Source organism: Lichenostomus cassidix, unplaced genomic scaffold (assembly GCF_008360975.1).
Source record: "Lichenostomus cassidix isolate B80296 unplaced genomic scaffold, HeHo_3.0 HiC_scaffold_854, whole genome shotgun sequence".
Taxonomy (NCBI): domain Eukaryota; kingdom Metazoa; phylum Chordata; class Aves; order Passeriformes; family Meliphagidae; genus Lichenostomus; species Lichenostomus cassidix.
In genome coordinates this window covers 35,476-49,195 of record NW_028147792.1, presented here as the reverse complement: position 1 = coordinate 49,195, position 13,720 = coordinate 35,476, and the positions used below count along the sequence as shown (strand labels likewise).

At 57.5% G+C, this 13,720-nt stretch overlaps 2 protein-coding genes across 4 annotated transcripts in view; one reads left to right on the top strand and one right to left on the bottom strand.

Moving 5' to 3' along the window:
- Positions 1-1,538: 1,538 nt before the first annotated feature.
- Positions 1,539-13,720, bottom strand: part of LOC146420813 (C-type lectin domain family 2 member B-like) — a 29,862-nt gene continuing 17,680 nt past the window's right edge. For 2 of the 3 annotated variants that reach the window (XR_014848949.1, XR_014848948.1), the window contains 2 exons: positions 1,754-1,854; positions 1,539-1,662 (listed from right to left, as the gene is read on the bottom strand). Coding sequence is in view for 1 of the 3 variants with exons in the window: in XM_085047999.1 (XP_084904125.1) it covers positions 1,548-1,662; positions 1,754-1,854; positions 1,948-2,132; positions 2,371-2,475; positions 2,800-2,839 (546 nt within the window). In the remaining 2 variants the exon portion in view is untranslated. Of the gene's footprint in view, positions 1,663-1,753; positions 1,855-1,947; positions 2,133-2,370; positions 2,476-2,799; positions 3,906-13,720 lie in introns of those variants that run through there. The other variant, XM_085047999.1, reaches the window with a different exon arrangement.
- Positions 4,629-10,801, top strand: LOC146420814 (class I histocompatibility antigen, F10 alpha chain-like). Its single transcript, XM_085047995.1, has 8 exons — positions 4,629-4,735; positions 6,664-6,927; positions 8,895-9,170; positions 9,484-9,756; positions 9,849-9,947; positions 10,045-10,080; positions 10,220-10,252; positions 10,521-10,801. The coding sequence occupies exons 1-8, from the start codon at positions 4,669-4,671 to the stop codon at positions 10,532-10,534; spliced, it is 1,062 nt and encodes a 353-aa protein (XP_084904121.1). The 5' UTR covers positions 4,629-4,668; the 3' UTR covers positions 10,535-10,801.

The window sequence follows — 13,720 nt, the reverse complement described above, 5'->3', positions numbered from 1 at the left end:
TTTCTGCCCAAAGCCTGTCCGTTCCTGCGCTCAGCCCGAGGGGTTTGGGGAGATTTTGGCTTTTTGGGGAAACCAAAGCGATGCACGGAGCTCACCCAGCGCAGGGCAGCTCTGCAGGCGCTGAGCTGGATAGAGCCTGGCAGAGGAGCAAAGCGGCTCAGGGATGGCGAAACAGCGATTAATTAACCATTCATTAGCCTGACAAATTGCTCCTAATTAGCGGGTAGCAGAAGTGAGGCCCCAGGGCGCTGAGTCAGCTCCACAGAACATTTTGGGTCTTTTTTCAGATACCTCTGGCTTTTCATCACTCAATTCTCCCCACTTCATTTATTCTATGGTATTTCATCAATTCCCACCTCTCAGAGATCAGAGAGATCTCCTGCTCTTTTATTTTCACCATCTTAGGGCAGCGAGGGTGGCTTTTGTCTGGCAGCACCTCCTGCCACAACTCCCTGTCCTTTCCCCCACAGGAACAAACCCCAAATCCCCATTTTCCTTTCCCCCACAGGAACAAACCCCAAATCCCCATTTCCTTCTCCTGGAGACAATTTCGTACCTCCCTGATGTCACTGAAACTGCAGGAAAAACAAAAACCCTCCAACAACATTTTTAATGTTAGAGAGTCAAGGCATTACTTTATTATCTGGCCAGGATGTAGTTCTGGTCAGGATGTACCACAGAAATCATCTCATCCACACACAGCCCAGCTGTGCAGAGAGAACCATTCCATGACACATGGATTTTTTAAATATTTAAATATTTTATACAGTACAAAGACATAGAAAAGCATTGGCTCAGTGTTCATTGCTCCAAAGCTGAGCAAACCCTCAGTATTCAGTTTCCCATTGGATCTGAATCTCCTCATCTCTGATGGTAATCAGATTTTTCATTCTTCAATTTCCCTGTCAGTGCTTTCCTGCCCAGATGTCTTCACCCCTACTGGAGGTGAATGTTTGTAGATATGTTGAGTTTATCAGACCTCACCTGGCAGAACAATGCCCTGGAAAGAAACCTAAAATTCCTATTTTTGGGGTAAAGACAAACTTTGACTAAAGTTATACAAAATATTTAAACTGCCACATTTTCCAGCAATCCTTTCAAGTGGCACTGAGGTGACCCTGAGATCAGCCACTGAGGTGTTTGTGACATCAGGCACTGAGGTGACATTATAAAGTGGCACTGAGGTGACCATATAAAGTGGCACTGAGGTGACATTATAAAGTGGCACTGAGGTGACCATAAAAGTGGCACTGAGGTGACCATATAAAGTGGCACTGAGGTGACCATATAAAGTGGCACTGAGGTGACCCAGAGATGAGGCACTGAGGTGCTCCTGAGAGTCAGCACAAGGCAGATGCTGCAGCTGAGGAAGGACATCCTTGTGCTGGAGGAAGAGGCGAAGAACTGGAGCTGCCAAGTGTGCAGAAGGTGCTCTGCCCATGTCCTGTTACAGGTGACTTTGGGCTCTGCTGCACACGTAGTTCATGTCACTCGAGCAGATCTCACTCCTGAGGATGTTCTCAGCAAGAGATCTTTTCTCCATCCCATTACAGGTGAGTTTGGGGTCTGCTGCAGATATACTGCATGTCACTTGAGCAGGGCTGTCCCCCCAGATAATTCTCAGCCAGGTGCACACAGTCTGCATTGCCCTGGAGCTTGACCCTGCAGGAAAAAGCAGAGACATTGCTGGAACCTCAGGGAGACACCTTGTGCCCCTGTGCCCCCAGGCCCTGCCTGTGCCCCCAGAACTCACGAGGAGCTGAAGTTGCTGCCATCCACCCACTGCAGCCGCTGGCCCTGTCTGTGCAGCCCGAGCCAGGAATCGTCGTTCTTGCTGAAATGGAACAGGAACTCCTGGCAAGGAGAGAGGAGCAGATAATGGGAGCTGCAGCCCTGGCCCAGGAGCTCCCCAGGCTCCCCTCAGCCACCCCAAAACCCCTAACTCACCATTTCCCAGTCCTCGAGCACAGCCAGGGAGGCCCCGAGCACGGAGCACCGAGCCTTAGCCTGATACCAGGAGAGGTGATCCCTCGAGAGGAAGTAGCAGATCCCGTTGTACCCAACCCAGCCCTTGGGACAGGCCAGCAGCAGAGGAGTGCCAGATGTAACCGGAGCGTCAGTTTGTCTTCTCCCTGCAGAGCGAACAAAAGGGCTGAGGATTCTCCCCTCACGGAGCAGCTCGAGCTCCCATTGGCTGATTTTCCCGCCCAAATTCCCTCAGCCCGCCGCGATTGGCTGATTCAGCCGTCACTCCTCGTTCTCCCGCGCGCTGATTGGTCAGAGCGGGGCTGAGGGACGATCCCGACCGTGAGGGAGCAGTGAGCCCGCAGTGCCCCGAGGGGTTGGGCTGAGGCTGCTGCTCCTCCTTACCTGACACAGCAGCCAAGGACACCGCCAGAGCCACAGCCAGGAGCAGGAGCAGAGTCAGCATCAGCAGGGTGAGCACGGGATGGGATCTGATCCACTCAACAGGAGCTGGAAAGAGGCATAGGCTGTGAGCATGGAGCTGTCCTGAGCAGGCCCAGCCATCACATCTCCCACCCAACTCCCGGGGAGCACAGGAGGGACCCTCAGCCCGTGTGCCACTCACTGAGCTGGCAGCACGAACAGGGACAAGGGACACAGGTGTGGGGACAGCCAGGGCAGGAGAAGTGCCCAGGGCCAGGTGTGTCAGTCCAGCAGAGCACCAGGCCTCTTGCAGAGCCCTGGACACAGCCACACCCTGCCAGCCCTGTGCTCCTGGGCTCACACTGCCCATTGTCCCCTCCCTAGAGGCCACAGCACTGGCCCTGCACTCACCCAGATTTCTTCCGAGGCTCTTTCTGTGTGTGACTCCCATTGCTGATCCATCCTGGCACTTCTCTCCAATGCCATCCCTGGGCTGGGATTCACTCTGCCCCAAGAGAGAAGCAGCTTCTCCCTGCCTGTGCCCAGCAGGATCTGGCAGCTGAGGCAGCTCTGTCCCCCTGGTTGCTGATCCATCCTGGGCACCCAGGGCATCCTCGGGAATCTCAACAGCGGCTCTGTACACGATAAGAGGCCCCGGCTGGTGCTGGCTCTGGAAGGCACTACCGGCTCAGTCCTGCCCTGTCTCTGCTCCCCGGCAGCTCCTGGGGACACAAACACAGTGTCAGAGAGCTCCGGGCCCAGCTCGGCCCTGCAGCCCCAACCCCTCTGGCTGTGCAGCTCCGGGCTGGGACAGGCAGGGACAGTTAGGGACAGGCAGGGACAGTTAGGGACAGCACCCAGGAGCTGCCGAGTGTGGGAACAGGGCAGCTGCGGATCGGGCTCAGCCTGCCGGGGGGACAAGAAAAGAACCAGCAGCCCTGAGGGGCTCAGCATTGTTCCCTGCATGCCTTGCCCTGAGGGATGCAGACCAGAGACAGCGAGCGGAGGCAGCACCCGGTCGGTATATGTTTGAGACAAGAGGCAGAGCCTGGCAGGGAATGTGCGACCGAGACGATGGGACGGGGATCCGCGGAATGCCCCAAGCTGCTCTTTCTCCTCCAGATCGCTTGGCTTGGCAGAAACACTCAAGTTCATCCCATCCCATGCCAGCCCGGGGCACGGACATGTCCCGCTGCACCAGGGGCGCCAAGACCAGTGCCGCACGGCCGGGAACAGTCCCGGGAATGGGACTGTGATGTGCTGTTCTGTTCTGCACTCTTCTGTTCTGTGCTGTGTTGTTCTCTTCTGTGCTACCCACAGCAAGCGGGACGAGCCAGCGCTGCTCCGGCACCGCCTCCTGCCGAGACAGCAGCGGCAAGGAGACCGCGGGCAGCCGCTCCCTCAGCGGCCTCAGGCCAGCGGCAACACGGCGCCACAGCGAGGGAGGGAGGGAGGGAGGGAGACGGGAGAACGAAGCCGCCACAGCCCCCCTGCCGCCCCCTCCATCCCCTCCATCCGCCCGCAGCGAGCCCCGAGCCCCTGCACAAGCCAGCGCGGCTCCCACCTGCGCTGGGACAGCCTCTCCGAGCTCCGCCGCCGCCTCCCCGGGCTCCGCCCGCTGCCGCCGCTCCCGGGCCGCACACACGCTCCCACCATGGTGCCGCTGCTGCCCCACTAAAGCCCTGCCTGCCTGCCTGGGGGCGACACCGGCGCCGGCCTTGTCCCCGCTCGCTGGCACCGAGCAGCAATTGCGCTGCGACAATCCCGAGTGACAGCACAGCCAGCCAAGGGCAGCGAGGCGCGGGCTCTGCACACGCACGGAGTCACCTCCCTTTCCCGGAACTCGGGCATTTCTCGGAACCTTCGGCTGAGCAGCAGCTCTGGCGCTGTTCCCGGCCCGGGCAAGAGGCCAAGGAATCGCTGCTGCCCTGAGCCGCCGGGAGCTCGGTGTGACCTGGAGCTGAAGGTGCTGTGAGCTGTGGGTGAGGCCGGGATGGAGCAGGGACTCCCCTGCAGCCCCGGCAGGAGCCCAGGCCGGAACAGCGAGGATCCAGTGGGATCCACATGAATTCTCTGATTTCCCCTTTCCCTCCCCGCCCTGCCCTCCTTCGGTCTCAACCTGCGAGTTCCGGATCTGCCCGGCGACCGGTGACGTCACTATCAGGCCGGGCTGCCATTGGCGAGCAGGAAATAGCTGCGCCAATGGCGGGGCAGGAGGCTGTGCTGGGGGCGGGGCCAGGGCAGTGGGCGGGGCCAGGCGGGTCGCAGCGGAGCAGCGCGATGGCTCCAGCGCTGGGGCTGGGGGTGCTCTTGGGGCTCCTGGGGGCCCCGGGGGGAGCGACGAGAGGTGAGTGAGACCCCCGGGACAGGGACCCCCTGAACCGCAATTCCTGAGCACCGGGACCCCCTGAACTTCCATTTCCGGCCACCGGGAACTCCCTAAACTTGCTTTCCCCGGCACGGGAATCCCCTGAACCCCCATTTTTCGTACGGTAACCTCCCTCCGTTCCCTTCCCCAGCACCGCGACCCCCCTGAACCCCCTCATCTCGCACCGGGACCCCCTGACCCTCCATTCCTGGGCACAGGGACCCCCCTGAACGTTCATTTCCGGCCACCGGGACCTCCCTGTACCTCCTTATCCGGCCCTGGGACCCCCTGCATCCCATTCCCGGACATCCCGCCTTTCCCAGACCCCAGCTCTTCCCTTTTCCTTGATCTTTAGATCCCCCAGATCCCCCAAATTTCCGTGTCCCCCCAGTTCTCCATTCCCGGCGCTTCCTGAAAAGGGGTCCCAGGATGCCCTGGAGGGTCCCAGGGTGTCCCAAGTGGCTGTCACAGGGTCCCAGGGGTGTCGCAGTGTCGATCCAGTGAGCTCCAGATGAATTCCCTGGAATTCCCCTTCCCCTCCCCCCGCGCTCTCTCAGTCACTTTCGCGTCTCCCAAGCGGCGACACCGAGATGTGCCCGGCGACTGCCCCGGCACCGGGACCCCCTGAACCTCCATTTCCGGGCACCGGGACCCCCCTAAACCTCCATTCCCGGGCACGGGAACCCCTGAACCCCGATGTTTTGCCCTGTGACCTTCCTCCATCCCTTCCCCAGCACCGGGACCCCCCCGAATCCCCTTATCCTGCACTGGGACCCCCCTGACCCGCCATTCCTGGGCACAGGGACCCCCCTGAACTGCCATTTCCCGGCATTGGAATCCACTGAACCCCAATTCCTGAAGTCGGGGATCCCTTGAATGTTCATTTCTGGCCACCGGCACCCCCTGCACCCCCTTGTCCAGCACCAAACCCCCCTGCACCCCCTTATCCAGCACCAAACCCCCCTGCACCCCCTTCCCGGGCATCCCGCATTTCCCAGACTCCAGCCCCGCCCTTTTCCTCGGCTTTTCGCCCCCCCAGGCCTCCCGAATTTCCGTGTCCCCCCAGTTCTCCACTCCGGGCCTTTCCCGAAAGGGGCTCCAGGGGGTCCCAGGTGGCTCCCGGGGGTCTCAGAGGAGTCTCACGGGGGTCGCAGTGGGCATCCAGTGGGATCCAGGTGAATTCCCTGGAATTCCCCTTTTCCCCTGTCCCCTCCCCCCGCACTCCCTCGGTCACTTTCTCTTTCCTGTCTCCCAAACTGCACCCCAGGATCCTCTCACCTTTCCCAGCCCCATCCGTCCTCTCTCAGTCCTTTCCTTGAACTCTGGACTCTTCCCAGCTCTCCCAGTTCCACTCCCTGACCCTTGGCTGCCACCAGAGCTCACCAGGCTCTGCGTCCCCCCAGTTCTGCACCCCCTGTGCTTTTTGCAGGGGTCTGGGGTGTTCCTGGGGGGTCAGATGGGGTTCCAGGGGAATTCCCAGGAAGTTTCCCCCTGAACTTCCATTCCGAGGCTCTGGGACTCCCCTGCACTCCCTTATCCTGCACCAATCCCCCCCTGCACCCCATTTCCCAACCATCCTGCTTTCCCCAGTCCCTGTTTTCCCTTGACTCTGAGAGCCCCTGGACCCCCATTCCTGCTTTTCCCAGCCCCCAGCTCCCCTTTCCTGTGCATCAAGAATCTCCAGGACCCCTATTCCCACCTCTCCCCATCTTGTGACCCCTCTTTGTTCGCCTCCAGGGACCCCTGGACCCCCTTTTTTTGGCACAGGGACTCTCTGGACTCCCCCATCCCTCCCTGCACCCCAAGCTCTTGGTCATGAAATCCCCAAACCCCTTCCCAGCTCTCCCATTCCCCCTTTCATTGAGCCGTGATCCCCCTAGACTCCCCAAATCTCTGTGTTCCCCCAGTTGTGCACTCCCTGCGTTACCTGCGCGTGGCAGTGTCAGAGCCCAGCCCAGGGGTCCCCAAGTTTGTGGAAATGGGGTACGTGGATGGAATTCCCTTTGTGCGCTACGACAGTGAGCGACGCCGGATGGAGCCGCTGACACAGTGGATGAAGGATGAACCCGAGCCGGGATATTGGGATGAGGAGACCCGGACTGCTGAGCAGAACCAGCATGTGGCTGCCATTGGCCTGGAGATACTGCGGGAGAGATACAACCAGAGCAGGGGTGAGTGGGGGAGCTGGGGCTGGGATGGGATCTGTGGGGCTGGGATGGGATCTGTGGGGCTGGGATGGGGTCTGTGGGGCTGGGATGAGATCTGTGGGGCTGGAATGGCATCTGTGGGGCTGGAATGGCATCTATGGAGCTGGGATGAGATCTGTGGGGCTGGGATGGGATCTGTGGGGCTGGGGTGGGATCTGTGGGATGGAATGGGATCTGTGGGATGGAATGGGATCTGTGGGGCTGGGATGGGATCTGTGGGGCTGTGATGGGATGGGATCTATGGGTCTGGGATGGGATCTGTGGGGCTGGAATGGGATTTGTCGGGCTGAGATGGGATCTATGTGGCTGGAATGGGGACTGTGGGGCTGGAATGGGATGGGATGGGATCTGTGGTGTGGGGTGGGATCTGTGGGGCTGGGATGGGATCTGTGGGGCTGGGATGGGATCTGTGGGGCTGAGATGGGGATCTGTGGGGCTGGGATGGAATGGGATCTGTGGGGTGGGGTGGGATCTGTGGGGCTGGGATGGATCTGTGGGGCTGGGATGGATCTGTGGGATCTGTGGGGCTGAGTTGGGAACTATGGGGCTGGGATGGGAATCTGTGGGGCTGGGATGGGATCTGTGGGGCTGGGATGGATTTGTGGGGCTGGGATGGAATGGGATCTGTGGGCTGGGATGGGATCTGTGGGCTGGGATGGGATCTGTGGGGTGGGATGAGATCTGTGGGGTGGGATGAGATCTGTGGGGTGGGATGAGATCTGTGGGGTGGAATGGGATCTGTGGGATGGAATGGGATCCGTAGGGCTGAGATGAGATCTGTGGGATAGGATGGGATCTGTGGGGTGGGGTGGGATCTGGGGGGTTGGGATGGGATCTACGGGGCTGCAATGGGAACTGTGGGGCTGAGATGGAATGGGATCTATGGAGTTGGGATGGGATCTGCGGGGCTACGATGGGATGGAATAGGATCTGTGGGGCTGGAATGGCATCTGCAGGTCTGAGATGGGATGGGAACTGTGGGGCTGGGATGGGATCTGTGGGATGGGATGGGATCTATGGGGCTGGGATGGATCTGTCGGTCTGAGATGGGAACTGTGGGGCTGGGAGGGAATGGGATCTGTGGGGCTGGGATGGGAATTGTGGGGCTGGGATGGATCTGTGGGGCTGGGCTGGGATGGGATCTGTGGGGCTGGGGTGGAATGGGATGGGATCTGTGGGGCTGACATGGGAATCTGTGGGGTTGGAATGGGACCTGTGGGGCTGGGATGGATCTGTGGGGCTGGAATGGAATGGGATCTGTGGGGCTGGGATGGGATCTGTGAGGGTTAGATGGGGTCTGTGGGGCTGGGCTGGGGTGGGAACTGTGGGGCTGGGATGAGATCTGTGGGGCTGGGATGAGATCTGTGGGGCTGGAGTGGGATTTGTGGGGCTGGAGTGGGATTTGTGGGGCTGGAATGGGATGTATGGGGTTGCGATGGGATCTGTGGGGTGGGATGGATCTGTGGGGCTGGGATGGGATGGGATGGGATCTGTGGGGCTGGGGTGGGATCTGTGGGGTTGGGTGGCATATGTGGGGCTGGGATCAGATCTATGGGGCTGGGATGGGATCTGTGGGGCTGGGATGGGATCTGTGGGGCTGAGATGGGAGTTGTGGGACAGGATGGGATCTGTGGGGCTGAGATGGCATCTGTGGGGTGGGATGGGATCTGTGGGGTGGGATGGGATCTGTGGGGCTGGGATGGGGTCTGTGGGGCTGGGATGGGATCTGTGGGGCTGGGGTGGGATCTGTGAGGCTGGGATTGATCTGTGGGGCTGGGATTGATCTGTAGGGCTGAGATGGGATCTGTGGGGCTGGGATGGATCTGTGGGGCTCTGATGTGCCTCCATGGGGTTCCAAGGGGCTGGGATGAGGCTCTGTGGGGCTGGGACACAATTCCATGGGTCTCTGTGGGTACAATCCTCCCCCCCAGGTCTCCACACATGGCTGAGGGTTATTGGCTGTGATCTCATGTCTGATGAGACTATCCGTGGATTGTATCGGTATGGCTATGATGGGGGGGATTACATCTCCTTGGAGTTGGGATCCAAGGGATTCGTGGCAGCTGACAATGCTGCTGAGATCACCAGGAGGCGCTGGGAAGGTGAAGAGAACTGGGTTGAGTATTTGACGAATTACATGGAGCACACTTGTGTGGAATGGCTTCGGAAATACATCGGATATGGGCAGAAGGAGCTGGAGCGCAAAGGTGGGGCAGAATTCCTGTGGGGATTTGGGATTTGGGAATGGAGGAATTGGGAGCACAGTAATTCTAGTGGGAATTCCATGGGCAGATCTCACCTCTATCCTGTTCCAGTGGGAATTCCATGGGCAGATCTCACCTCTATCCTGTTCCAGTGGGAATTCCATGGGCAGATCTCACCTCTATCCCATTTCAGTAGGAATTCCATGGGCAGATCTCACCTCTGTCCCATTCCAGTGGGAATTCCATGGGCACATCTCACCCCCATCCCGTTCCCGTTGGAATTCCATGGATCCATCTCACCGTTATCCCATTGCAGAACGCCCTGATGTCCATGTGTCAGGAAAAGAGGAATACGGGAGGCTGATCTTGTCCTGCCACGTGTATGGATTCTACCCCAGAGACATCACAGTCAACTGGCTGAAGGGAGATGAAATCTGGGATCAGGAGACAGAGTGGGGTGGGATCGTTCCCAACAGCGACGGCACCTTCCACACCTGGGCCAGGATCGAGGCACGGCCGGAGGAGCGGGAGCAGTACCGGTGCCGGGTGGAGCATCCCGGAACGCTGGAGCCTGGGATCTTCAGCTGGGGTGAGGCTGGGAATTGGGAATGTGGGAATAGGGAATTGGGAATTCCCAAGTGGGGATTCCTCTCCTCCTCCTCACTATCCTGCATTTCCCAGAGCCAAAATCCGGGAATCTCACCCTGGTGATTGCTCTGTGCATCATCGCTGCTGTCCTTGTCGTTGGCATTGGATTCGGCGTCTGGAAGTTCCAATCCGGTAACCCACGGGATGGGGGTCGGGAAGGGCACGGATCCACCCGGCAGTGTTCCGGAAATCCCACACCATGGGTGCTGATCCCACTGTTTTTCCACAGGGAGGAAGCAGAACTCTGGGTACAGCCCACCAGCCGGTGAGTTCCAGTGGTGGATCCAGCTCTGGGTCCTCTCTGTGCAGATCCCAGGGTGGATCCTGGATTAATCCCGGGATTAACAGGGTTAATCCCAGAGTGTGATCCGTGCTGGAATCTCATGGATCTTCTCTTTCTGCAGGAACAGAAATGGGAACCAAGGGCTCTACTGCAGGTATGGAGCAGGATCAGAGTGGGATTCCTGAGGGGGATTGGGGCAGGATGGGTGGAGTGGGATCAGGGGGGGAGTCTGGAGCAGGATTTGATGGGATGGATGGATTGGGATTGGGGTGGGATGGATGGAGCAGGATCAGGTGGGATGGATGCATCAGGATCAGGTGTGATTCCAGAGCAATTCCTGCTCTCCATGGGCTCCACAGCCAGGTCCATCCTGTGGGATGGGGACAGGGACAGGGTGACACTGTGACCCTCTCTCATCCCAGTACAAATCACCTGAGCCATCCATGGAGCCGGAACCAGCCACTTCTGTCTTTAGATTCAGCAGATTCAGCAAAGCCCATCCTGCTGCTCCCACCCATCCTGCAGCTCTTCCCGATGGATCAACTTCCCATTTTCTGTGTTTTGAAGCTGAGAGCCGCAATTATTCCAAATGCTTTAATTTTGGTATGAAATTATCCTGCTTTGGGTAATCAATACTGCTTGGGGCAATAAATCCTGCTTGGGGCAATAAATCCTGTTTGGGGCAATAAATTGTGGTTCCCTTCTCTGGTGTTCAGCAGTTCCTCTCTGGGGGCCAGGAATGGGAATGGGGACACTGGGGACCGGGATGGGGACGTTGGGAGCAGGTTGGGGACTCCAGGAATGGGAATGGAGACACCAGGATCAAGCTGGGGACACCAGAATCAAGATGGGGACACTGGGAGCAGGTTTGGGACACCAGGATCGAGCTGGGGACGCCAGGAGCAGGTTGGGGACACCAGGAGCAGGTGAACACTTGCCTCCCACGCCCAGCTCCATCCCCAGGATTCATTTCCTGCTCTGTATCCCATGTCTGAGGTGTCCCCAGGAGGGGTTTGGCCACACTGGGCTCCTGGAGGGGCAGTGGGATGGGGGGAGGGGTCAGGCCAGGCCTCATTGTCCCCAGTGGTCCTTGAGTGTCCCAAAGTCCAGGTTTGGGATCTCAGAGAGGTTCCCTGACCATGACCATGACCATAACCATGACACGAGCATGAGATGGGCATGAGGTGAGAGTGACCATGAGATGACCAAAACACAACTGTGAGATGACCATGGGATGACCATGATTGTGACCATGACACAGCCACAACCCTGACCGTGAGATGATTGGGACCAAGAGATGACCATGGGTTGGCCATGGCACAACCATGGCCTTGAGGTGACCATGACATGATCGTGACCATGAGATGGCCATTGCAATGAGATGACCATGAGCATGAGATGATGCTGATCAGGAAATGATCATGGCCATGACCATGAGATGTCCATGACGATGGCTGAGCTATGATGGTGAGATGAACAAGATATGATTGTGGCCATGAGTTGACCATGAGATGCCCATGGCCATGAGAGGACTGTGACCATCAGGTGACCATGACACAGCCATGAGGTGATCAGAATCATGAGATGACCATGATCATGAGAATGACCTGATTGTGATAACAAGATGACCATGAACATGAGAGGATGGTGTTGGAGGTTGGGGGCATTGGAATTTTTTCTCCATCCCTGTTACTAAGCAACAGATATCTGGGTGATTAGAGACATCAACTCTTTTGTAAGAGACAAAAGGGTGTGCTGGGTGGGGCAGGGGAAGGAGGCAGCCGGCTGTTGGAACTGGCACTTGTTCATGGGACACCGGGAGGAAAGGGACTGCTCTTTGCTTCTGGCTGCAGCCGCAGGAAATGCAACTGTGCTCTGTCTTCTCCCCCTGGCTGGGTGAGCTTTGATTCAACCTCTTTCCCACTGGGAGTGCACGTTTGCCCGGCTGCGTTTCTCGCAGCAGCTGCCGGGGAGTCCGGCTGTCCCTGCCGCCCGCCCCGCTCTGCTGCACGAGACCGCAGTGTCTGCCATGACTGCAGAGTCCTTGTCACCTCGCTGGCTAGCCCGGGAGAGAGCCAGCCCCTGCCCCCCCTGCCGCCCCGCTTTGCTGCTCCGAGCTGCCTGCCTGCTCCTCAGCCTTTTCCGCCATGACCAGCTGTGGGAGGCTGACCTGACCCTGCGCCACAGCGCCACCTGCAGCCGCTCGGCAGTCATCGCACCTGCCCTGCCCGGCTGGGAGCTCAACAGCGCCCCTGCTGCTTGTGACCGTGATTACACCACACGGGAAAAGGCTCAGCAGCTCAAAAAGTCATCTGCTATTGGTTTCTGGTTCTATTTGTGGTTATTATTATTATTGTTATTGCTTGCTTATAGGTACTAGTAAAGAACTGTTATTCCTTTTCCCATACCTTTGCATGGCACCCCATTGGTTTACAAGTTTTGTACGCTCCCTCACTGTACAGTTATTGGTCTGTACCCCTGTCCTTCTCCCCTAGGACCTTCTCTGGTTTTTGACCTTTGGGGCTGGCCACTCCCCTTTTCCCTTCCCTGTTGGGGAAGATGAAATAGGAAGGCCTTATAGATATGATTACCTTGCAAAAGATGCTGAGAACATAGAAAGTATAAATGAAATTGAGATGAAGACAAGGTTTGAGTTGAAGAGTAACTAGGTGTCTTGCTTTGAAAGACAGGTGTCTGCCAAGAGAGGTTGAACCGTCCCTTAGGACAGAGAATGTGATTTTCTCCTCCCTCCGAATTATTTAATTTTGGAAATCAAGGGCTTTTTTCCTGGGAAAAAAGGAATATCAGTTCTTTACTAGTATCTATAAACAAGCAATAACAATAATAGCAACCACAAATAGAACCAGAAACCAATAGCAAATTGTTGCGGTTTAGAGGATGTTGCAGCAGACTTTACCTTAGAGCTTCTCTACCCAGCCCGGTTCAGCGCCTCAGTGCTCCAAACGCTCTGTCCCAGGGCTGGACACTGCGCTCTCACCGGCCGGGGAGCCATAAGGCTAACTCTGGTCCGTCTGCTTCCACAACCGGCAATGATAAAGGAGGCGAGGAGGGTCTATGCGTTGTGTCCATGGAAGATGTTTATTCGCATGGTGCAGCAGAGGCCAACGACCTCCCCGAGGCAGAGATGCCTCGAGGGCAAAGGCCTCACATGCACAGCCACATGTGGAGCATAAACACACGTGGAGCATAGACAGCAAGATGGCGGAGGGTAAGGGGTTTTATAGGGAAACAGAGAGGGGCAGGGACAGCACACAGGCCCAGTGACCTCTGGGTACAGGGGAGGTACAGGGGCGGAGTTAGGAGTACAGGAACCAATAGGGGAAACCCGAGGGAGTGGCCAGGGCCACGTGGGGTTAGGGTACAGGAACCAATAGGGAAAACTGGGGGCGTGGCTAGGACTATGTGGAGTAGGGAAGGCAGGACAATAGGTGACAAGTACAGTCGTTAAGAAAGGGGTGTGGGGAACTTGCAGCTATTATCACAATATTTCCCCATTTTTTACTAAATTAAAGAGGGAAAGGCTTTTCCTAAAAACTTTCATCGCAAATTTTTAAACAACAGGAAAATGGTAAAACAACATAATGTAAAGCAATAACAAAAT